Raw genomic sequence first — 25,487 nt, 5'->3', positions numbered from 1 at the left:
GCGCCAGGACCAGGTATGTAAATCTGTCCAAATCTGTGTTAAACAACCCTTTGGTTTCACATTGGTAAAAGTGGTACATCTTATATTTTATATATATTTTATAAATTCAGAAAATCTCTTAATTAAAATTTACAATACAGTATTTTTCGGACTATAAGGCGCATCAGAATATAAGGTGCACCATCAATAAATGCCTGCTGAAACGTTTAGGTTCATATATAAGGCGCACCGGATTATAAGGTGCACCTGATTATAAGGATGAATGACCAGCAGGTGGCAGAACTGTGCACAGTTCAAGGCAGCTGTTGTCTGTTAGTACGGTTCATATATAAGGTGTACTGGACTATAAGGCGCACCTTTGATTTCTGAGAAAATGAAAGGATTTTTAGTGCGCCTTATAGTCCGAAAAATACGGTACTTGCCATCCAATAAAATACAATGACATTATGACATACAATAATATTTTATAGTAAATACCATATCTAGCAGAGATATTCAACATATTATACCGGTATAAAGTAAAGTGTTAAAGTTTTGTAACTAGAACATTTCCTATACTCTAATGCAACACCTGACAAATGACATCTGGGTTGTTACACAACTGTGCTAGTTCAGGAAATTCATTCAAATCAATTGCTTAATCTTACTGAAAAACATACTCACCAGATATTATTTTGCTTTGCTATATCTGTTACTGAGCAGGGTGCCATAGAACAAAATCAACTGTGAGACCAGAATGGTGAGTGTGAATGCATTGTGCTGTTTATTTGCTAGACATAAACTTGAAAAAGACTGTTTATAAAGAAACTGATCTGATTTTATCAGATAACTGTACAATGGGGGTAATTTATCTTTAGTCAGGAGATTTCTGTGCATGTATTCTCTGCAATATTTGGGGGGGGATTCTGTGCTTTGGACTAGTTTGACTTATCTTAGAGGTTGATATATAAGGCAGCTGAGCCTGTGGGGTTTTTGCGACTTAATAATAAGTTGCACAGAAGTCAAACAAAAGCCACAAACTCTTCTACAACGCCTTCTAAAGTTTTTTCTATGCCTGATCAGTACTGGAGTTTATTTGCAACTTTTTTACCACAATTTTCATACGTCCACAGCTGGATTTTAATGCTATATCAGGTTTAACACTGAAAAATTATTGCACGGTTAACTTTGCTAGGAGGGTGGAATAGTCACAAATTAAGACAGAAATTTACAAATGTGCCAAAAAAACATGTAAATCTAAGGAAAAAGAGAAAATCCTAAGATAAATGACCCCCAATGTCTTTTTTGAAAGATATTTAGCTCACTATCATACAAAATACTATCATAGTTTTCTTTAGCACCATAGAAATATGATTTCCTACAAATCAGTTGAGGATTCCTTTAGTCTTTATTTGTTTTAGTAAATGATTTGGAGAGTTCTATAAGAGTTTGGAAACTTCCATGTTCAAAAAATAAATAGCAGAATCTTACCATATGATGTTATGCAGTACCTTGGTCTTTTCACTCCAACTAATTCTTAAAAAATCTGAATAGTGTAAGTTGTTTAATTTGTGAAACATGGGAAACATTTTCCCTAGTGTGTTTGTCATTTCCATATTTATAATTAAAGGGAACCTGTCATCAGAAATTGGCCTTATAAACCACTACCAGCATGTTGTCAAGCATGTTACTAGATCACGTTTTTTTCATGGACCAACTCGGTGGCACTATCCAGAAATTCAACTTGAAAGTGAGATTTAAGTTAGAGGTATAAAGTCAGGGAGGTGGAGAGTTTAACACCGATGTCAAGCTCTGCCTGCCTCTGAACACCTCCTCCTGTGTGATATACACTCACCGGCCACTTTATTAGGTATACCTGTCCAACTGCTATATTTCCCCTCTAACTTCTAACTCCCTAATCTTCCTTTTCTACAACGCCATAATAGTGGTTATCTTAACTCACTCACTTTTAACTCCTCCTTTCTTCTTCCCAGAAAACTCTGTCCTGCACTGGTTACTTTTGCAGCTGGCTCTCTTCTTTTATTAAACACAAAACAATTAAAGCTATATACACAGTACATTGCCATGCTGTAAGACCCGACATTTTACAAAAAGTGGAGTGTGCTACATTACCTCTTATTTAAAATGGAGTAACTCCTTGTACGACTTAGACACGTTCCTATACATTGACAGCAATAACAATTTTCATACTCATTGTTCAATCTTCAATTACAAAGCCTGGTGGGTATAACTTAACTATACTGTAAATCATGCACTGGACTTCAGGAGATGTAATAAATAATGTTGCTGGATGCAGCACCATCATTTACAATGAAGGAGGCATTCTAAGGCAGGGAAAGCTGACTTCAGTGTTAAACTCTCCACCTCCTTGACTTCATTTACATCTCACTTCAAAGTTGATTTTATAGATGATGCCACCACACCAGGCCATGAAAGAAAGAGGATCTAGAAGCTGCTTGACAACATACTAGTAGTGGTTTATTATGCAACTTGCTGTAACCCCCAACATTGCCTGGTATAGAAAATAATCTATAATTGCCCAGCATTGTCCAGCATAGTAAATTACCGTATATACTCGTGTATAAGCCGAGTTTTTCAGCACAAAAAATGTGCTGAAAATCCTCAACTCGGCTTATACACGAGTCAACACACGAGCCCAGTACTAAAAAAAGAAAAAATCTCCCCCAATGTCAGCGTGGTTCCTCTTCTGTCTTCCGCGCCTGTCTTCTTTCTTCTGTATCAGGCTGCAGGGCGCGGCCATGTTTCTTCTTGGCCAGCGCATAGTATGACGTCATAGTATGCGCCTGCCGTCCGGGAAGAAACATGGTCGCACCCTGCAGGATGACACCGAAGAAAGAAGACAGACGCAAAAGACGGAAGGCCACTGGAGGGTGAGTATGTAAGTTTTTTTTTTGTACTGGGCTCGTGTGTTGACTCGTGTATAAGCTTTTTTTTTTTTAGTACTGGGCTGGCTGTATACTACTGGGGGCAAGCTGGGCTGGCTGTATACTACACGGGGCAGGATGGGCTGGCTGTATACTACATGGGGCAGGATGGGCTGGCTGTATACTACATGGGGCAGGATGGGCTGGCTGTATACTACATGGGGCAGGATGGGCTGGCTGTATACTACATGGGGCAGGCTGGGCTGGCTGTATACTACTGGGGGCAGGCTGGGTTGGCTATATACTACAGGGGGCAGGCTGGGCTGGCTGTATACTACACGGGGCAGGATGGGCTGGCTGTATACTACAAAATGGGCAGGATGGGCTGGCTGTATACTACATGGGGCAGGCTGGGCTGGCTGTATACTACTGGGGGCAGGCTGGGCTGGATGTATACTACTGGGGGCAGGCTGGGCTGGCTGTGTACTACACGGGGCAGGCTGGGCTGGCTGTATACTACTTAGGGCAGGCTGGGCTGGCTGTATACTACACGGGCCAGGCTGGGCTGGCTGTATACTACAGGGGGCAGGCTGGGCTGGCTGTATACTATAGGGGAATGACTGGCTATATACTGGGGGGGTCTGTTACCAATGCATTTCCCACCCTCGGCTTATACTCGAGTCAATAGGTTTTCACAGTTTTGGTGGTAAAATTAGGGGTCTTGGCTTATACTCGGATCTGCTTATACTCGAGTATATACAGTAACAGTTTTTAGCTATAATAAAATAGAATGGGTTAACAAAACTTATTATCACAAATCAGACATTTTATTCTGAAAAATGAAAAAATAAGAGGAGTATTTCAAATCTTATATTCAACATCACATCTGTACAAATGTTCATAGCTATAGGTTCTCAATTAACATCTTGAAAACACATATAAGAGCAATGACTGGGGTGATGAGACAAGGGAATAAATATTTAAGGAAGAGTGGGGTACAGAGCTAGTGCTATGTTATATAATGCATTTAGTATAGGAGACCTACACTCACCGGCCACTTTATTAGGTACACCATGCTAGTAACGGGTTGGACCCCTTTTGCCTTCAGAACTGCCTCAATTCTTCGTGGCATAGATTCAACAAGGTGTTGGAAGCATTCCTCAGAGATTTTGGTCCATATTGACATGATGGCATCACACAGTTGCCGCAGATTTGTCGGCTGCACATCCATGATGCGAATCTCCCGTTCCACCACATCCCAAAGATGCTCTATTGGATTGAGATCTGGTGACTGTGGAGGCCATTTGAGTACAGTGAACTCATTGTCATGTTCAAGAAACCAGTCTGAGATGATTCCAGCTTTATGACATGGCGCATTATCCTGCTGAAAGTAGCCATCAGATGTTGGGTACATTGTGGTCATAAAGGGATGGACATGGTCAGCAACAATACACAGGTAGGCTGTGGCGTTGCAACGATGCTCAATTGGTACCAAGGGGCCCAAAGAGTGCCAAGAAAATATTCCCCACACCATGACACCACAACCACCAGTCTGAACCGTTGATACAAGGCAGGATGGATCCATGCTTTCATGTTTTGACGCCAAATTCTGACCCTACCATCCGAATGTCACAGCAGAAATCGAGAGATGGTTGTGCATGAAAATCCCAGTAGATCAGCAGTTTCTGAAATACTCAGACCAGCCCTTCTGGCACCAACAACCATGCCACGTACAAAGGCACTCAAATCACCTTTCTTTCCCATGCTGATGCTCGGTTTGAACTGCAGGAGATTGTCTTGACCATGTCTACATGCCTAAATGCACTGAATTGCCGCCATGTGATTGGCTGATTAGAAATTAAGTGTTAATGAGCAGTTGGACAGGTGTACCTAATAAAGTGGCCGGTGAGTGTATAGTGACTCACCATATCTTTTGCAACACAGCTAGTAATCTAGAGTGACCCTTTAGAGTGGGCTAAGTAGGTAATTAAAGCACTCTATCTAAAATCGGAGATTCCAAGTAGGTCAGCCAGGGTTGCCAGTTGCCAGGTTGCCTAACTGTTCCAAGGAATCCTTTTTGGTAGCTTCAACGTGCTTATATAACATAATGAGGTTGAGACTACTTGTGACTACAGAAAAGTGAGGAGTAGGATTCTACCAGTAACAATATGTGCAACATACCCCACCTGGGCCTAGCCTTTTCTTGGGGCCTGGAGGCAGCCAGGCCCCAGAATACTGGAGTGGCTGGCGGTTGCGGCCTAGGCACGCTGATGTCACGGTGCTTGGTATTGGGATCGCAGGGCTGTCCTACAGCCTGGCAGGTCTACAGCAGGTGGTGTGTACTTTTTCCCCCCCGGGCAACCCCTTAGTGTCTGTAAGATATGTGTGATATGTGATATGTGATGGAGCCCGTGATGGTGAAACAGCCGTATCCAGGAATCAGACGGCGGCAACGTTGTGCAAAATAACTCACGGTTCTTTACTGGAACACCTCCAGGCAACGGATGCGGGATTATTGGAGATTCCGGATTACTGGAGTGGTCATGGAGAGTGATCCTCAGGAGTTGGTTCACCAGCCTGGTAGTAGATGCAAGCTAGGAGGTAGCTGTGTCCAATACTGGACGCTGCAGCTTTGTCCTAGGTGTGTAGCACTGAAGGTGTAGTACACACTCTCTTTCTCTCAGTGTGTCTTGTGGAAGATGTGCTCACTAGGAGAGCTGGGTTCGAAGAGGTGCTCCTGTGTCAGGAGCTAGATTCCAAGAGGCCTTGCCTCTTCCTGTCCAGGGGTTTTGTTAAACCCTGGTCAGGTGGTGGCTCACTCTCCAATCACACTCCAGTTCACATGAAGGAATATGCAACACCCCCCACTGGGGCCTAGCCTTCTCTTGGGGCCTGGAGGCAGCTGGGGCCCAAATACCGGAGTAGCTGGCGGTTGCGGCCTAGGCACACAAGTTTCACGGTGCTTGAAATGGGGACCGGAGGGCTGTCCTACAGCCTGGCAGGTCTCTAGCAGGTGGTGTTGGCAAGAAATTATATAGAGGGGAGGCTGATGTACTGGTTCTCCCTGGAGCAGCCCTTAGAGTCTGTAGTGTGTGTCCCTGGTAGTTGGATGGGGCGCCCTTGATGGTGATACAGCCGTAGCAGGGACTAGACGGAGGCAATGTGGTGCATAAAAGTAACTTACAGTTCTTTATTCGAACCAACTGTAACAAAAAGCCAAACGATTCTGTACAAGTGCAGTACTGGAGTGCTCTTGGAGAAGAACCTCAGGAGTTGTGTCACCAGCCTGGTTGCAGGGGCAGGCTGGGATGTAGCTGTGTCCAATGCTGGAAGCTGCAGCTTTTAATCCTGAGTATATTCAGTATCAGCCCTGAAGGTGGACTGACACCCTGTAGCTCTGTAGTGAGAGCTGAGGCCTAGGAGGCCTGTAGTAAGAACAGGTGCTCTAAGAGATGATGCCCCTCGGTCAGAAGCTGGGTCCTAAGAGAGCTAACTAATCCCCTGACTAAAAGTTATGTTACTCCCTAGTCAGGTGGTCTCCTCCTCCAATCACACTCCAGTTACAATAGTGGAACATCATTGGATGATAACATTAACATGCTTAACCCTTGCCTATCCAGGCAGAATCTACCGCTGCTTAATGACCTCTATCTATATGTACTGAATAGTAAAAGAGTTATTCGCACCTACACCTCTGCCAAGCACATTGGCAGGGACATTGCAAAAACAAATGGACAATGACTTTAGTAAAGTTATCCCTTGCCTGCACAGGCAGTATCTACAGCTGTTAATTACATTAATTGACTGCACTACCCACCCCGCCTTGATCAGACTCCTCTAGAGGGGTTCTGCAGGCATAGGGCCTTATTCGCAAGCACTCCCTTGCCTATACGTTGGCAGGGGTGTTGCATATGGTCTTGGCTGCTGTTGCTACAAACTGTAGAAACAATCGGTCTTATTATTTACTCTAGTGGTTTTATCTTCCAGCAATAGGACCTCAGGAGCTAAGGATATATGTAGCTTAAAATCAACACCAATCAGACTTCCAATAGCAGACCAGAGCTCTGACCACCATATGTGTGAGTCATTTCCAGGAGAATCACAACTCCTAAAACAACTTATGCTGAGAAGAGTCAGCATTATCTTGATGGCACTTGGTAGGTATGATCAGGGGCGTAACTAGAGCGGTAGCGCCATAGCTGCTGCTTTGGGGCCCGGAGTGTCAGGGGGCCCCATCATCCAGCCTGACACACAAAAAAATGGAGGACATCATCCACAGCCCCTCCCAGGTCCAGTATGAAATTTACCTCCTCATAGAAGCCAATCGGAATAGTCTGACCCAGCATGCTGATGCTGGGTTATAAGGCTATTTACATTGAGATACTCCTGGATAGCATTTGCAACATCCCCCACAGGGCCTAGCCTTTTTCTTGGGGCCTGGAGGCAGCCGGGGCCCAGAGTACTGGAGTGTTTGGCGGTTGCGGCCTAGGCACGCTAGTGTCACGGTGCTTGTATGGGGACCGGAGGGTTTCCTACAGCCTGGCAGGTCTCCAGCAGTTGGTGTGTGCAAAAAATTAGACGAGAGAGAGGCTGATGTACTCGTTCTCCCTGGGGCAACCCCTTAGTGTCTGTAGTCTAAGTCCTGGTTGATAGATGAGGGCACCCTTGATGGTGACAGCCGTAGCAGGGACCAGATGGAACTTACAGTTCTTTATTCCAACCAAGAGCAGGCAACGTGCCAAATGATTCCTTACAGATGGACGGATTACTGGGAGTGGTCTTGGAGAGTGAACCTCAGGAGTTTGGTCACCAGCCTGGTTGCAGATTCAGGCTGGGATGTAGCTGTGTCCAATACTGGAAGCTGCAGCTTTAGTCCTGGTTGTTCTGTGTGAGCTCACTAGAGGTGTGAGGCACACGCTGTCTCTGGTCACTCAGTGTGGAGTTGATATGCTCCTCTGTCAGGAGCTGGGTTACAAGAGCTTCTCATGAGGTGAGAGCTCAGCACTAACTCTCTGTAGTCTTTTTCTGTCCAGGGGTTTTGTTACTCCCTGGTCAGGTGGTCTCACTCTCCAATCACACTCCAGTTTACAGATTGGAACATCATTGGATAACAATAGCGGATACAATTAACCCTTGTCTATCCAAGTATCTATCTATCTTGGTGTACTGAATGGTACAAGGGGCTTATTCGCAACAACTCCTCTGCCATGCGCATTGGCAGGGGTGTTGCACATTTTTAACAAACCCCAAATATATTTATCCTACAACAGAAGTTAGGGTAAAAAAAAACGCATTTGCGCCGTTTTATTGTGGGCTTGGATATTACAGATTTCACCGTACACTCTGAGTGAAATTTTTTTCATACATTTAGAAAAATTAAAACCTCTTGTACAAATTTTTTTTTTATTTTGCCATCTTCTATCGCTATTAATTTTTTAAATACTTTGATGTACGGAGCTGTGGGTGGTGTAATTTTTTGTGACTTTTGATTAAGTTTTTAATGCTCTCATTTTTAGGACTGTATGACCTTTTGATCACTTTCTATAGAATTTTTTATATTTTCGACTTTGGGCACCAATTCCCATTAAATGCAGCGAAAAACTTTTATTATATATATTATAATATATTATATATTTATATATACTGCGATACCTATTGTGTTCACGATATATATATATATATATATATATATATATATATATATATATATATATATATATATATAATATATCAGTTATAGGGAAAGGGGGCTGATTTGAATTTTTAGGGTTTTTTGTTAATAATTTTTTTAAACTTTTGTTTATTTTTATTTTTACTGTTTTCCAGACTTCCTAGGGTACTTTAACCCTAGGTTGTCTGATTGATCCTATCATATACTGCCATACTCCAGTATGGCAGTATACTGGGATTTTTCTCCTCATTCATTACAATTTGCTGATTGCACACTGTAATGAAAGGGTTAAAACAAGACAGCCTCGGGTCTTCAGAAGACCCCAGGCTGTCATGGCAATGGATCGCCACTCCCCGATGACGTCACAGGGAGCGACGATACTCGGCAAGATGGCAGCACCCATTTTCAGGTTTTTTTTGTTTGCAGTCACGGAGACAAAATGGATGCATCACAGAGACAAAACGGAAAAAAAAACGGAGACAAAACACAACGGATGCACAATTGAAGCTGAGAACCAACGCCAATGTGATGAGATGTCTTTTATTGCAATATTGTTTGTGAATAACCCCTTAACGCTCTGCGCCATAGCTCTACGGCGCTGAGGTATAGGGAATGTATGAAGAGGGCTCACGGGCTGAGTCCTCTTCATACAAAGGTGGGGGTTGTTGCATATTGCAGCAAACCCCCAACGCTAATAAACGCAGTCCTATCTTACCCCAGAATACGGCGCAGCGCTCACCCCCTCCTCCTCTCCCTGGCGCCGATTTATGCCCATCTTAAACTACGATTTTTGATGTGATTTTCCACAAATTCCAAAGGCTTCAGCCTTGATCGCATGCTAAGGTTACATTGTGTTTTAACAATGTAGCAGTGGAAACGCAATGTAGTCTTAGCATGTGATCAACGCTGAAGCCTTTGGAATGCATCAAAAACATGTAAAAAAATGTGACGCAATGCATCGTGTGAGAGCGCCCTCACACATTGAGCTTTGGTTGCGTTTTCATTGCGTTTTAAAACGCATTACAACAGCTGGGGAGAGGTGATTTGCCTAATTACATTACTATTTACATTTGTTAACACATTGTTAACGCATGGATTAACAAAACTCATGCGTTAACATCGAATTTACAATGCGTTTTGTAAACCCAAATGTTAACAGTAATGTAATTAGGCAAATCACCTCACCTCAGCTGTTGTAATGCGTTTTAAAACGCAACCAAAATGCAACCAAAGCGCAACGTGTGAAAAATGGCTGTAAAATCACTGAAGCGTGGGATCCTGAGGGCGTGTTCACACGTTGCGTTTTGACCTGCGTTTTCATTGTGTTTGAAACGCATATACAACAGCTGAGGAGAGGTGATTTGCCTAATTACATCACTGTTAACATTTCCGTTTACAAAACGCATCGTAAACGCGATGTTAACGCATGCGTTAACAACGTGTTAATGCATGTATTTTGTTAACGCATGCGTTTACATTGCGTTTACAAACGTAAACAGTAATGTAATTAGGCAAATCACCTCTCATCAGCTGTTGTATATGTGTTTCAAACGCAATGAAAACGCGACAAAACGCAATGTGTGAACGCGCCCTGAGGGTGTCACGTAGCCACTAGACTCCGCCCCCCGCCTAATTAGCGACATGCATCAGAGATGTGTGAGTTGAGACACTGAGGCCTGGTGTGAGGAAGGAGGAACATGTGCCTGCTGTTTGGGCTAGTCTGTGATAGCGGAAAATGAAAGGAGTGAAAACACAGAGGGCTTATGGTGCAATCCCAGCTGGACATGCATAGTATGAAGTATGTGCCGAAAGAGACACAAACAGTTGTTGCCCGCCTTGTGGAAGCCGGAGGTCTGGAGAGGAAATGTAGTAAAGCAAAGTAGGTGCCTGTATGTGGGAAAGGTCGGGGTGAATGTATGAGGAACTTGACATAATCTAGGAAGGTTGGCGGTTCAGAGGAATCACGTGTTGGAGCGTTTAGCCTGCGGGAGCAGGTTTGGCGCTGAAATCTTGCTTACATCTGGAGGCTAGCTTTGCCATTTATAGGCCGGATAAATCCTTGGTATAAACCCATTTATGTGCACGCTCTTTTGGCTCCTTATCTCTGGAGAGATTTATGATTATTCTTTTGTCTATTCCTGGCTGAGTGGGAGTTATGTGGTCTTTGTGGATAACTCTGGATTCAAAGTCCAGCAGGCAGATAAAATCTGCAATAGGGGTGTAATAATGATAATAAAATAACTGCAGTTGTGAGGTTTGAAGGGGTTAATTCAAGTACTCCTTAATATCTTGCTTTAATACATGTTCTTGCATTTATGGAGGTTTTTGTGATAACCACTGATCTGTACCAAGGTGGACATTGTGTTTTTTTTTATCTGGTGTTTGACATCTTGAGCCTTGTGGATAAATACACTTGCTGGATCAGAATGCTGGAAAGTGTGAACAGGGGTGTAATAATTTTAGCAAAATCTGTAGATGCAATTAAGAAATGTGTAAATGGCAGTATTCTGCAACATATTGCTTAAGTATATCTTGCATGCATTTGAGGTCTTTATGATACCCCCTGGTCTTTTCTAAGGAGGAGATTTCTTTTAAATTAAAGCTGTTGGAACAGAAGGCAAAAAAAAAATCTGAACTAAGCGGCCCTAAGCCCTGAGAAACCTAATAATATTTGTATAGTAAATGAAATGGACCGTATTTGGAAATATTTAACCCCTACGGGACTCACCCTATTTTGGCCCTTAGGACGCGGCAACAGTGCCCTGTGTCACTAGAAGTGGTTATAGCTTTGGAACAATATAAGATTGTTTTCTCGTGACACATTGTACTTCAAATTAGTTAGAAAATTTGGATGATATCTTTTGTGTTTAGTTATGAAAATAAACAAGTTCTAAATTCTCTACTTTTGTTGCAGATGGTCATAGCACCCAAATAAATTCATAACTTGCATTCCCCAAATGTCTGCTTTATGTTGCCATGGATTTTTAAGATTCCACATATTTTACTAGAATGTAATGAGGCTCAGAATTTGGGTGCCATTTTAAAAATATTGGGGAAAATCATCAAAACCCATATTTAGACGCTAAATCTTCTGACACTAATAACTTTTTCATACCTTGGTGCACGGAGCTGTGTGATATGTCATTTTTTGCAAAATGAGCCGACGATTTCATTGCTACCATTTTGAGGACTGTGCAACATTTTGATCATTTCTATTACATTTTTTTGTCATGAAAAAAGGTGTAAAAGTCACGTTTCGGAAATTTCCCATCTTGGAGGTTACCGCTGTCAATTACCGTTTTTTTATTTTGATAGTTCTGGCATTTTGGGACGCGGCGATCCCTAATTTGTGATTTTTTTTTTTACTATTTATTATATTTTATATCAAAGGGGGGTGATTTGAACTTTTAATATTTTATTAATTTTTTTTTACATTTTTAAACTTTTTTTTTCACTATTTCTTAGACCATCTAGGGTACGGAGCGTGAAGGGGTTAAAATATCTAAAAAATGTTGCATTGCTTATTTTTGGGACTTTTTACTGCCTATTTCTACTACTTCATTTATTTGCAGTAAACATAGATCTAATCCTATTGCCACTCTGTGCAAAGACAGATTCATGAGCTTAAGAACATTTAATAAATGATTGGAATGAATCTGATGGGCAGCGGGGCTCAAAAATTAGACATACAACGTGGGCTCCTTGTGACAGTTCTGAGTGATAATGGTACAATTAACTCTGTGAAAAATGGACTTGGAGTACTCAGAACACAGTACTCTTCAAACTGCTTTGATTTTTAATTTTTTTTTTTTTTTTGATCATTTTAATACATTTTTTTTTTTTACATACATGTAAGAAAGAAAAAAAAAACATCCACCACCAGTCCCGCCCGGTTCCATATATACAGAGATGTACATCAGTACCAGTATCAATAGTCACCACACAGCATGATAAAGCACTGATTGCAATGTGATCATTTATGTCAATACATCAATATTCTATCTCTTAGAAGAACAGCGGTGACCAATCCTGGTGTATCTAGCCCAAAGTTTTTCAAATTTTGAGGCTATATTTTACTTTCTCTACATAGCCGTCTTTATCAGCAACACTGAATTTAACTTTGCTTAAGATTTCTTTTTCAGTGGGAGTTTCAGTGGTTGTCCAAAAATAGTGAAGTCTAGGGCAGGACCATAAGTACCATCTTCGCCGCTTCTTCCACACATTTAGGGCAAGTAGCCTCTGGACATACCTATGTCATATGGAAATTTAGGGATCCTATAATCCTGATGTACGATATATACAATTGCTACAGTCGGCTTGCTTCTCCAAGGGAACTCAATGGAACGGCTTCTACAACAGACAGCCACTGTTTGTCAACAGCATTCATCCATCTATTATGGACCCTGAGCTGAAAGTCATGCTGAGATTTGCAAAAGAGAAGTTGATAGGGCAAGAAGACTAAACCAGCTGCATGATAATTTTTAGCCACTACAGGATCCCTTTACAACACCATAAGAGTGTCTTGTGATTGTACCTCAAAGAAATGCTTCATTTGAAGTTACCTATAGAATTTTTGATGTATCTTCCTGAAGCTGTTGGAATGTTTTGACATGAGAGTCGGTGATTAGTTGAGATACTCGCACCAGACCTGCCCTTTCCTACAAGAGTGCACATTCCAACTGTAGGAATTCAGCCAGCAAAAAATAATGCCATATGGGCAGATGTCCCGGTCTAAATGCTCCCGCCTCCAAAGCCATCAATAGGTTTGTAGCCCATACTTGATTGTAACCCATACATAATTATATCAATCTCCATGGTTTGCACTACATCCTCCATGGGGCCAAGGGAGATGCTGTGCCTGGGCTGCCAAATAGTAGAGCCAAGGGTTAGGGTATGCGAGACCACCAACTGTTTTTGGGTGTTTCAAGATGTATGTGGGCTGCCCTTTCCACAAATCAAATTTATAAATGAAGCATTGATCTTACGGAATCTATCAAGAGGAATTATGAAGAGCGTACAATAACTGCAGCATCGCCTTCAGTTTAATCAAGCTTGCACAAAGCCGCTTTCTTTGTCTTAATTTTGTGAAGAAGGGGAGGGAGGTTGTGCTCCTTAAAATCACCCATGCAAATAGAAACTTGGATGCCCAAATAGGAGAAGACGCCACCGGGATAGTAGAAAGACTAGTAGCGAAAGCCCTATCCAGCTAGTCCACAAGGAGAATAGCTGATTTATGCCAATTTATGGTGGGTCCTAAAAGATTCCCAAAATCACTCAAGAGCCATAGCAGCATTTAAAGATGGACCCAAAACACCCAAAAACAGCAGGGCATCATACACATCTATTTTAGTAGGTTTTTGGTATGGCTCCATACATAATATATCAGGGGAGAAATTCACCCCTGTGGCCAGGGGTTTGATTGCAAATAGCAATGGGCACCCCTGTCTCGTACCTCAAGAGTCGGAATGGATGCAAAACTGCCCCATTCACTGTTGTGTGTGCTCAGGGTTCAAAATATAGGACCTTGACCCAGGAAATAAAAGCAGGGCCAAAGCCCATAGTTAGCATGGTGAGTCAAAGAAATTGCCACTCAATACTACCGAACACATTGGCCGCGCCCAGTGTCAATATAGCTCTGTGACCAGTATTGTCTGAGGAAATCTGTAAGCTAAGGAAAAGGCATCTGATATTAATGAAGGTAGCCTTTTTGGAGAATGAAACTCATTTGACCTGGATGTTGTTAAACACCTTCACCAGTTCATGAAGAAGCATATCCCTTGTTACATATTTTAACCGCTAGGTCGGTAAGGCCCTCCTCTCCAGGTGCTTGGTCATTCACCAAAGAGTTTGCTGCCCCCTCTAATTCTTCAAATGTTAAGGTGGCTTCCAGTGAATCCCTATCTTCCACAGACAGTTGAGGCAGCCCTAGATTAGACAAGAAATGCAACACAGTATTCTCAGATTCCCTTGTGTTTGGTAAAGAGAAGAGTAAAACTCCTCCAAAATAGCGAAGATACCCTCTGTATCGCATCAGCCATCTGTACCCTTCAAGGCCATAATATAGGATACTCCCTGCTGTGTCTTAGATACTCAACCCTTTTTCCTTCCTCAAAGTAGCGCTGTTTAGCAAAAAGTCACTTTCTATCAGCCATTTCTAGCAAGTGAGAGTTTAAAGTATTCTAACCCTTCCACAAGCAATCCTGTGTCGCCGGTACTGGGTCCTTAAAGGGGTTCTATGGTTATTCTAGGTAAAATATGAAAATCAGAGCATCTTTATTAGATGCTCCTCTTTTCATTTTTCAAGTTCCTCCAATTTTTTTGGGTGAGAAAAAGTTTTTTAAACTGCTCTTTACCTTTTAATCTTTCTGGCATGGAATAAAGACTAAACATGGCTGCCTTGCTCTGCAGAAAGACTGCAATTCCCAGGATCCCCGATTCCCACGGATCTGTGTGCTCGTGTACACTGCACAGACTGTTCCCTGATTGGCTGTTTAAGCATCTGCTGATCTATAAACAGTGGAGCGTGCACGCACCCTCTCATGTGTGGATATGAGCGAGCACCTGTGGAGCACAAACATAGCATGACACTTACACGACTGGGATCTGCAGTAAGTCTCCTTGTCGTATCCTTGGGGATTAGGGGGCTCACAAATGCTGTCTGGGAATAAAAATTTTGTTTTATAACTCACAAAGGCCTAGGAATTGTTTAACATTAAATTACTGATCGTTTTTATTACTGTGAAGGGTAATGTTTAAGGCCAATGTGTTTGACTGTACAACAACTTTAATGATGGCATCCTCTGCTAACTAAATTTCTAGATGTTGTACTAGACAAACCACAGGACTGCACAAAAAGATTATGCGCTATAACCTTGTGCCTTTTGTTCACCTCCCTGTCCTATAGCTGATATGAAATAAAGAAGATCTTTTGGAAAGTGCCATGATTTTTTTTTGTTTTCACTTGCAATATTTGGAACACTGTTTTTTTTTTTTTTTTTTTTTTTTGTTGATTACAACTCAGTTTTCTTCTCTACTACCCGGTTATTGGCATCAGAGTTATGATACTTTGTGGTAGTGCCAACCTCTATGGAAACTGACATTCATTTCTGTTCTCTAGTTTCTATTTATTTCTAGATGTACTGCCTTATCGACCTCACGTGACTTACTCTTAGTTGTACTGATAAATTTAAAAGATTTTCCTCTTATGCATCCTTTCGTTGTCTTCCACCCCGGGACAGAGGCAGGTTCCCTATTTTCACTCAAAAACCTCTGCAAATCCTTCCATAGGCCCTCCGCTACTGCCGGTACTGACAGCCACAAATGGGTTTAGCTGCCACATTCTATTCTTGGAGCATCATAAATCAACAAAGGGAGAAGAAGAGGGGAGGGATCAGAGAGGGGGCAGGCTATATATTCTGTCTCCCCCAAGAGAGGCAAGGCCCTCATATTGCTCAACACCATGGGGGCACATTTACTTACATAGTCACCAGAGTTCACTAAAAGTGCATTGTCTATAATGCAGTGTGAGGTTATTCACTAAGAAGGTGGGTATGAAATCATGAATGTGGCTAGAGATAGGCGAATCGATTCTAACTTGGGTTAGAATTTTAGGAAAAATACGATTCCTCACGAAGCTGAAGTTTAGGTAATTTTTGGGAATAAAGTTTTTTTTTTTTTCCTCCCTTATTACCAAAATGGGTGCGAGTACAACGTGTTACATGGGGCAGAGAACTCTGGGAAGGAGAAAGGAAAACCCTCGATCACATGTGCAGACCTGTAAGTCTATCAGCGACCGGCAGGCTTATGTGATGTCACACAGACTATAAAAGAGGCAGCCATTCACACTGCATGTGCTGCCTGTAGCGTCCAGCTGCTTCTACTGCACTGTGCTGTTGTGATTTTTGCTCCAAGGATGTCCGTTTTGGGGGATCTGTATACCCCCAAATAGCAGTTCTTCTTTGTTGCTGAAGTGAACAGGAAGAAATCATTGTGAAATCCACATACTTATGTACTGATTTCTGCTCCAATCCCAGGGTGTCCGTTTTGGGGAATCTGATAACGCAAATTGCAATACTTTTTTTGTTGCTAAATTTGAGAGCAACAAATAAGTGTCAAATACACGTAGTTGATTAACCACTATGTCAGACAGAAAGGTGGCAAGTGGAGCAGGCAGAGGTCACAGCACAGTAAGGGGACATCACAGCAGGGGTGACTCTTTGAGGCCAGAACTGCCGTTGTCATCTAGCAGCAGTGTGTTGATCAACAACCCAAAGGTTGTTGATTGGTTGACTAGGTCACCCAATTCCTCAAATATAATATTTAACATCAGTCAAAAGTCTGTGGGTTCGTCTGACACAATAATTAGTTGGCATGGCCCAGGAGCAAGTCAGTGGCCTTCACCTGTCCTCAGCATCTGTCCCTCAGCCAGAGAGCTACTAGGTGGTCTGGGCTCAGCGCCACTATTCAGTGAGGACGAAGTCAGCAGCTGCTTGGCAGTGAAGAGGTGGGGCAGACATTCTCTGCTTCGTGCATTAGGCAGGCTGTGCATACTGACTCCATTAAGGAGAGTAGCAGTGACAGGGAAACGCAAATTGGCTATGATATAACCGATCGCACTTGGGAACCGGGTGTAGCAAGGGATTCATCACTGTCGGGCAAAGAGAGTGCCAGCTTGTGCGTTAGGCAGCGGAGCAAGCAGAAAGTCACTCCTGTGGCCGTGAGTCAGCAGGATGGCAGCAGTGTGAGCACTGGAGCCAAACGGCTACGGGGTACAAAACCAGCTTCGGAGGTTCAAGCAAACAGTGGTACAGGGGCTCAGCGAGGCAGCGGCGTTAGTAGTCACTCAGTGTTGGTTGTAAAATCACCACATGGTGGTGTTGCAGTTTTTTGTTAAGACACTAAAGGAGCTGAGTGTGTGCATATGTAGAATCTGTGGACAGAAAGTGAAGCGTGGCCAGGGAGCTAACATGGGCACCAGGGCCTTGCGTCATCACATGCAGTGTCACCATCCAATGTCCTGGGAGAAACATGAAACAGATGTGGAGGCCCATCCTGCAGCCGCAGCGAGAGCAGCAGCAGAACTTAGTGGCACACATGCCATTTAAGCCAGTCAAGGCTACAGCACCTCTGCCGAAGGGAGCTTTTTGTCTATGACATCATCTCCCCATCCAGATGCTGCTGCACCTCGCTACGCATGGCGCCAGCAATCGTTAAAAGAGGTGATTACAAAGAGACAACTATATGCGTCCAGCCATCCTAAGGTGCAGAAGCTGACTGCTCTTGTCCAAGTTGTTGGTACTGCAGTGGTCCCCTTCAGAGATCTGGCACTGCCAGCCCTTGACCATTATGTACAACAGAAGGTGGGCTAATCCTTGCGCTTATCAGTTTCTTCCAAGGTGAATGGTTGTGTGGAGGTATGAAGCTGTAACTACGGTCAGGGCCAGTACATGTCCTTTACAGCCCACTGGGTGAATGTGCTTCATGCCCAGCCATACCAACAACTTCCACAAGAGACGCCGCTTTATCCTCCACGTTGTTAAATTGCTGCTACTGCGCCAATGTCCGCCTCCTCCTCCTCCTCTTTCTACACCACCACCTCAGCTTCCACAAGTGCTGCTCCATCAAACCACATGTGCAGAGCACAGCAGTGTCACACAAAGAAAAGCCATTAATGATTTTTTGATGGTGTAAGCGGAATTGAGTACTCCCCTGTGTAACTTTGACGTCAGCCACTGGCAGCTCACGCGTGACACCTGCCGTTTGCTCAGGCCCTTTGGAGAGGCCACGTCATGCTGCAAAATCTCTCTGGTCAGGGCACTGGAGAAGTGGAGACTACATCTCATGGCCACATGAGTCCGGTGGGGGCTGAACTGGAGGAGGAGGAGGACGACGACGACATTGGAGCACAAGCAGAGTCTGGTGCAATTTGTGGTTTTTCTACTCAGGTGACAGGAGAGGAGGAGCAGGAGCATCCGGAGGAGGTAGAAGACGAGGCAGATGACCCAGAAGCCCCGTGGCAGTATACTGTGGATATGGAGACCGGGAGTCCCTCAGAGTCACTTGCGCAGATGGCCCGCAGTATGCTGCTTTGACTAACTAGTGACAGCTGAATAGTAAACATCCGGCATAGGGATGACTTTTGGCTCTCCACCCTCTTGGACCCTCGCTACCGGTAAAAAATGGGTGACTTTTTTCCAGCTGCTGAGAAGGCATACTATAGATAAATACTGTGTCTATTTGCCTATGTGCGCAATTGTCCATCCTCTGTCACGTCTGACCGGGGGATTCCTAGCAGTCATCATTCACGTACTACTGCCATGGCTGCTGTGGTGATTCCTGGATTCCTTATTGAGCAACTTCCTTCACCCGCCTAGGAGGGTAGGGTAGCCACCACCTGCAGCAGTATATAGAGCATATAGCATATGTTGGCCTACTTAGACAGCACTTTACCACCTCAGGTAGAGGATGCCTTGGACTACTGGCCAGCCGAACTCGATGCGTGGCCGCAACTTGCGGAATTTTCGGTAGGGAAACTGTCCTGCCCGGCCAGTAGTGTGGCATCAGAGCAGATGTTCATTGCGGCGGGGGCCATCGTTTCCCCAAGGAGAACCCGCTTGTCCAACCGTAATGTGGAGAGAATGACCTTTGTCAAGATGAATCAGGCTTGTATTGACAAGGATTTCAACTTGCCAATGCCTTATGCATCAGATTAGATCAGCCAAAGAGCCTGGATTCGAACTACCTGCCTCAGTCACTATTCTCTTGCTGCCACCCGCCTCATGCCACACATCTGCTGCCAGTTGCTCCATCTGCCTCCTACCATCTTTACCAGGGACTGGAATTGTCCGTCTCCTCCACACTATATCATTGTGCCACTCTGTGGGCACCTGCAGCTCCTGATGCCATCTCCACACTAAATCATTGTGCCACTCTGTGGGCTCCTGCTGATGCCACCTCCACACTAAATAATTGTGGCACTATGGCTGACATTACCACACTTAAAGGCAAATTGAAAACACTTTTTCATCGGAAGCTTAAATTATGGTGGAACAGAGCATTTTTAGAACAATAGCTATCTAAGGGCCTTATTCCTAGATGTCTACGTATTCAAGTTTATCCCTCTTTTGGTATTGAAGACGCAGATATATGTCTACAACGGGAATCCACGTGCAACACAGCCTCCAACAAATTCTTAGAGCTTTTGATCTCCCTTGGTACACAGAGTATCAATTCCATTGGTACAGAGATCAATTCTCAACAAGATCATCTTAAAACTTTCATCAGTAGTGAGGATTTTAATTCATTTTTACAAGAGATTGACTCTCTATTTGAGAAATGGGAAAAAGAAATTTCTGATATTAAAATCAAGAAACTCCAGAGGGATCATTCATCTCTTCCACATCGTCGCTGGCCAATCTGAGTGACGTTTCTCTCAGGACACAGACCAACAACCCAAGACAAAAATGTAAAAGAGATTTTTGACCCCCCGCCCTCCTTCCCGTCAATCGAGGAAGAAATTGGATAGACAGTATGACTCTCAGAATCAATTAAAGCATTGAAAGATCTGCATCTGTTTGCCCGCAATCTTATTTTTAAGCACATGTTTTATAACAACACTACAGATGGGTGAAGTTGACAAGCAGGATGCTGTGGTTCTGCAAATTTTGGAAGAACTACAGCTTGAACAAGGAATTTATGAAAATTCCAAAAACCATCCAGCACGACAACCTAACTGTGGAAGAGAGCCTGCAGACAAAGGGGTTCTTTTAGTGCACAATTATCAGATATTCTGGAGCAGGCGGTGGAGGAGAATATCATATCCAAGCCATTGGCCGATGCATTTTTCAAAATGGATCCGACTATCTCAACACTATATTTGCTTCCAAAGATCCACATTCATTTTTCCTCAGCACATCCAAGATGGACTGCCAACGCCATTGCTATTGGACAGTTCTTTAGAATCTGTAAAATCTGTTCCACCAATGAGCAGTTTGAAGAAAGAGCATCTGAGCTCCGCCAACGCTTTCTCGATCGTGGATACACTGCACGATCTATAAAGAAGGCCTACAGGAGAGCACGTTCTACGAATCTTTCAGCACGGTTACACCCACAGGTTGACAAACTCAAGCCTATCCCTCGCCATTTTAGGAAACACCATGGCTGCAATCCACGTCTGCTGAAAATCCGTGGCATCGACCATATAGACCTAACCATGAGGTGGTGCACTAAAGAAAAAATTACTTGAGACAGAATCAAAATGGATTTGGCGCTCAATTCGGTTCATCCGCTTGGACTCAATGAAAACTTTGGTTTTGCCTTTTTTTTTTTTTTTTTTTTTTTGTAGCTTCCGCCATTTGCCTAGTTGCCTTTTTTCTATTCCTTCCAGCCTCACCAATGATCATTTCTTTTGTATTTTCTTTCTTTTGTCTTTTTTGTGTGTCATATTTATATGTGAGTTTTTTGTATGCATTTTATCATTTGTCTGGCATATCTCATCTTTTATTGTCGCTTTTCGATGTACCCATTGTTTTTTTTTTCTTGGGGCCTGTGTGATTTCTATACGTCTCATTGCGCATCGTGCTAGGGATTTCCCTTTTTATCATCATTTATATTAATATTGTCACTTTGCACTTTACTATTATGGGCCATGCTATTCCATTTTTATTATTGTCCTTCAAATAATCTTGCATTATCATAATTTATAAAAAGAAAACTTTTTTCTATGCATTCATATATATGTATCAACTTAATGATGCTGTACTTTTATATATATATTTTTTTTAATCGTTGGCCACCTCCCAGGTCATGGTTTGTATATTACTTTTATTGCATTATTTCTCATCATGTTGTCACGGGTGCTCCCGCGATCCCTGTCTCGGATCGCGGGCGCATCCGTGCTCCCCCATGCGCCCCCGCTGCAGCCCGGTCTCCTCACTCACCTCTCCCGGCTCCTGCTCTTCCCCGAACTGCTGTGCGCGCGTGTCCCCGCCTCCTAGGGCACGCGCGCGACTCCTGCCGAAAATTTAAAGGGCCAGCGCACCTCTAATTGGTGCACTGGCTGAACACCTCACCTTTAAGAATCCTGCCTCTTCCTGTGTCCCCTGACGGATCTTTGTGCCTCATAGCCTTAGAGAGAGCTTCCAAGCGAGTATTCCTGCGTTCCTGTGTATTCCTGTGTGTTCCCGCTCCTGAGTCCTGTGTCGCCGTGTTACCTGAGTTCCTCCGTGTTGCTGTGTTCCGTGTGCCTGTGTTCCCGTTCCCACCTGCCTGGACCTCCTGTTGCTGACCCCGGACTTGGACTTGAAGTTGCATCTCTGCCGCCTGCCCTGACCCTGTGCCTGGACCTGTCTACGAGATTGTCATCCGCTAAGGTACCTCGACCTCGGCTGCCACCGTGGGCTAGTCACACCTGGGAACGACCTAGTGGTATCCTGCCGCAGCAAGTCCAACCCGCTTTGCAGCGGGCTCTGGTGAATACCAGGTGCCGCTAGGCTCCGGTTCCGGGTGTTGGCTAGTTCCATCTCCCGCAGTGGTCCAGAGGATCCACTGATCCTAACACATGTCTTAAGAATTGCATTGTATGAATTTGTCTCACTTCAGTGATTTTCACTTTTCTTGTATGTAATAATATTTGTTGTACTACACATCAATCATGCTGTTAGGTGGTTTCTGATACTCACTTTGTCTTTTGTTTTTTGGCCACTCCCCCATGTTTTTGTATGACACGGTACCTTTTTATTATGCGGTTTAAGTTCTGACCCACACACATTTTTCAAGCAGTACGATGCCTATGTATGTTGCCGGCCCGCTATGCATCCGGCTGTTACGTCATTATGGGGCGTGCTTTTTCTCCCTTCCCCCGCTCACCCCTGTCTTATGGCATAAATCTTTATCCAGTTATTTTATTTATCATGTTGCACCATGCCCACGCTCACCTGCCATTATTTTATGGCGGTTTCTTTGTTTATGTTGGCACGAGCAGTACTGTCTCTTCAGTTGCCGTGGTCACGTCCCTGACGTCATGGGAGGGCGTGACTTCTCTCCGCCCCTCGTGATGTCACGGGCCTCCCCGCATCCGCCTTCGGACTGAGGCATCATGGTACACACTCTAACTTTGTTTACATCGGTCCTCCTGCCCATGTGCTAGGAGGTGGTACTTGTTTGTCCTGTTGGCTACCGCAATCCATCCTCCCGGTGCATTGATTCTTCCCCTTTCCTTGGTTGCTGGCGTCCAACGTCTGCACATGTGCTGTGCACACAGGTGTGTTCTTTGTTCATTATTCAGCTTGCACTACCTATTGGTTCCCTCTTTGTATATATACCAGTTTCTCATTTCCTGGCGTCATCCCTTGACAAAGACCTGCTGCGACTGAAACGCGCCTCGGCTTTCACTCAGTCTGTATTACTTACATTTGTTTATCACTGGCCATGGTTCAGCTTTTGTGACGTCTGCTACTACAACAGTATATCCGTTAGTTATATAAGGGTTTCATACTATCACTATTTTACCTTTTTACCTTTGTTTAGTACTGCTTACTATATTTATGGGTCTCTTATACTGTATATTATATTTATACATTTTTATTGTTGTCCACTAATAAAGATTTTCATTTTTGTGTTATTATACTAAGTCTTGTTCTTTACTCTTGTTTTCTCCTTTTTAGTTTTTCTCTCCATTACTAAGAGGTTTTCTCTTGGTTATACTGGCTTATATTACTGTCACTAGACTCATCTACTGTCACTCTGTGCTTTTTCTGTTTTTTGCATGTCATTGTGCCACTCTGTGGGGTCCTGCTGCTGACGCCAACTCCAAGCTAAATCATTGTGCCACTGTGTGGCCTACCATGTTTCCGCCACCTCCATAATTTGTCATTGTGCCACTCTGTGGCCTACTCATACCTCTTCCAACTGAGCGCTGTCTCCCTGGAACACCCTGTGATTTTTATAATGCTGTTTTCACCCTCCATCACTCTGACGCTGCCACTATGTATAGTTTCCACATTTATTTCATCTGTCAGAAGGAATGAAAAGCCTCCAGATTAATAGCCAAAAGCAGGAGTGGATACAGAACACGAAGGACATGCAAACATCATATTTACTGGTCATCTCTGTTTTGGATCCACTCCTGTTTTGTTTTGGGCTTTAGCAATACTGATGATGGATTATTGTCTGATTGAAAGCGGACACTGACGGACGTAATGAAGGGAAAAATGATCAGTGACGTCAATGCAGAACTCCTGCCGACACCACTCTTTTGGGGTGTTTCTACATGTGTCAGGGTTTAACAGAACAGGTTCTGTTGTAATCTATGGAATCATCTGATGTCAGTGTAAAAAGAGTGCACTCTTTGATGATATAGTGGGATCTTGGCCCTCGGCTCAGTCCTTTCGAACTGGCACAGACGTTACCTTGTCAGGCTGTGTTCCCTCTTCACTTATTGGGTAAAGTTGGCCTCTAAGTGCTCATGGAATTGAAGAGTGAAGCGATTCTAAGAGTGGTGGCTGTCATGTGCGTGTCATACTAAAACACAGCATTGTTTGAAGACCAAACCACGCTCCCTATGCATATTTAAGCATGGCACAACAATCTTTGATAACCTACAGGCTCTCTGAAGCCAGGAAATACCTGTTTTTTTTAATGTGATTCGTCATGATTCGATTCGGGTTGAATCTAATTCTTTCCAAAAATTCGGCGAATTGGGACAAACCGAGTTTTAACAAATTCGCCTATCTCTAAATGTGACCCTTCCCTGCTCAGGTCCGACAGAGTTCACCATCTTTTTCATGGTGCATTTTAAACATAAACCTTGTGACACAATTTAAAAGTTAAATACTGCGCTGAGTCAGAATCAGTCAGATGGCAAGCCCCCTAATTTGTGTCGTATGGAAGCCAGTGAAGGTTTTTACACAAAAAGGGTGGCGTGCGCAACAATCCCAGTTCACACACTTATTAAATACCTGTGCAAGTCGTTTTAGCCCTGATGAAGGTGCACAGTCTGACAAAAGTGCACCCTGTGATCCTTAGTAAATGTACTTGCATATCTATACAAGACAATTATCGAACTTCAAAATAAACTTTTCGAGTTTGGAAATTCGAAATATTTTAAAATTTGGAGATTGCAGCATGGCTGAAATCCACGTCCCCTCGACGACCTCAAGTTTTTTAAAAAAAATTCAGATATTTGGGAATTCAGATATAGATCTGAATCTACTATTTTTCCTGTTCAAAATATTGAATCCCATATACACTTGCTAAATATCCCTTTCAAGTAAGAATTTACTAAAAATGTATACAGCACCCAAGATGCACTTATCTTCTACACATGGTCCCAGTAGATCTGCCACACCATTACCTGCTAAGCATTTGCAAACTATGAAGTACCTTCCTTTGGGAAAATAAGAAATCCTGACTCTACTACCAGTTGCAGTCTTCTGCTTAAAGTTAGAGTTTGGTAGACCTGGTACTGGACTGCCTAAATTTAGAGATGGCTATGACTCATCTTGAAAAGGCTCTGTTGTCTAGGTCAGCTAGACCACAGCTATAGGTTATAAATAGAGATGAGCGAACACACTCGTCCGAGCTTGATGCTCGTTCGAGCATTAGCGTACTCGTAACTGCTCGTTGCTCGGACGTATACTTTGCCAGCTCGAGAAAATGGCATCTCCCGCCGATTTGATTTTTGGCGGCCAGAAACGGAGCCAATCACAAGCCAGGAGACTCTGCAGTACACCCAGCATGAAGTGGTACCCTTACACGTCATAGTATCATAGTATCATAGTATATAAGGCTGGAAGGAGACGCAAGTCCATCAAGTCCAACCTTCAAGAATTAAATAAATGTTTTATCCCCATAACCCGTGATATTTTTTCTCTCCAGAAAGTCATCCAGGCCTCTCTTGAACATGTACATAGAGTCGGCCATAACAACCTCCT

The 25,487-nt window shown here is 43.4% G+C and overlaps 1 protein-coding gene across 6 annotated transcripts in view; it reads left to right on the top strand.

Annotated features, from left to right (window-relative positions):
* Positions 1–628: 628 nt before the first annotated feature.
* The window catches only part of LOC140104934 (L-selectin-like), a 267,146-nt gene continuing 242,287 nt past the window's right edge, over positions 629–25,487 (top strand). For 2 of the 6 annotated variants that reach the window (XM_072128728.1, XM_072128723.1), the window contains exon 1: positions 10,183–10,212. In XM_072128728.1, the coding sequence (XP_071984829.1) occupies positions 10,198–10,212 (15 nt within the window). In that variant the 5' untranslated portion in view covers positions 10,183–10,197. The other 4 variants (XM_072128725.1, XM_072128726.1, XM_072128724.1 and 1 more) reach the window with 3 other exon arrangements.

Source organism: Engystomops pustulosus, chromosome 10, assembly GCF_040894005.1.
Source record: "Engystomops pustulosus chromosome 10, aEngPut4.maternal, whole genome shotgun sequence".
Lineage (NCBI taxonomy): Eukaryota > Metazoa > Chordata > Amphibia > Anura > Leptodactylidae > Engystomops > Engystomops pustulosus.
This window is presented reverse-complemented; position numbering and strand designations above follow the sequence as displayed.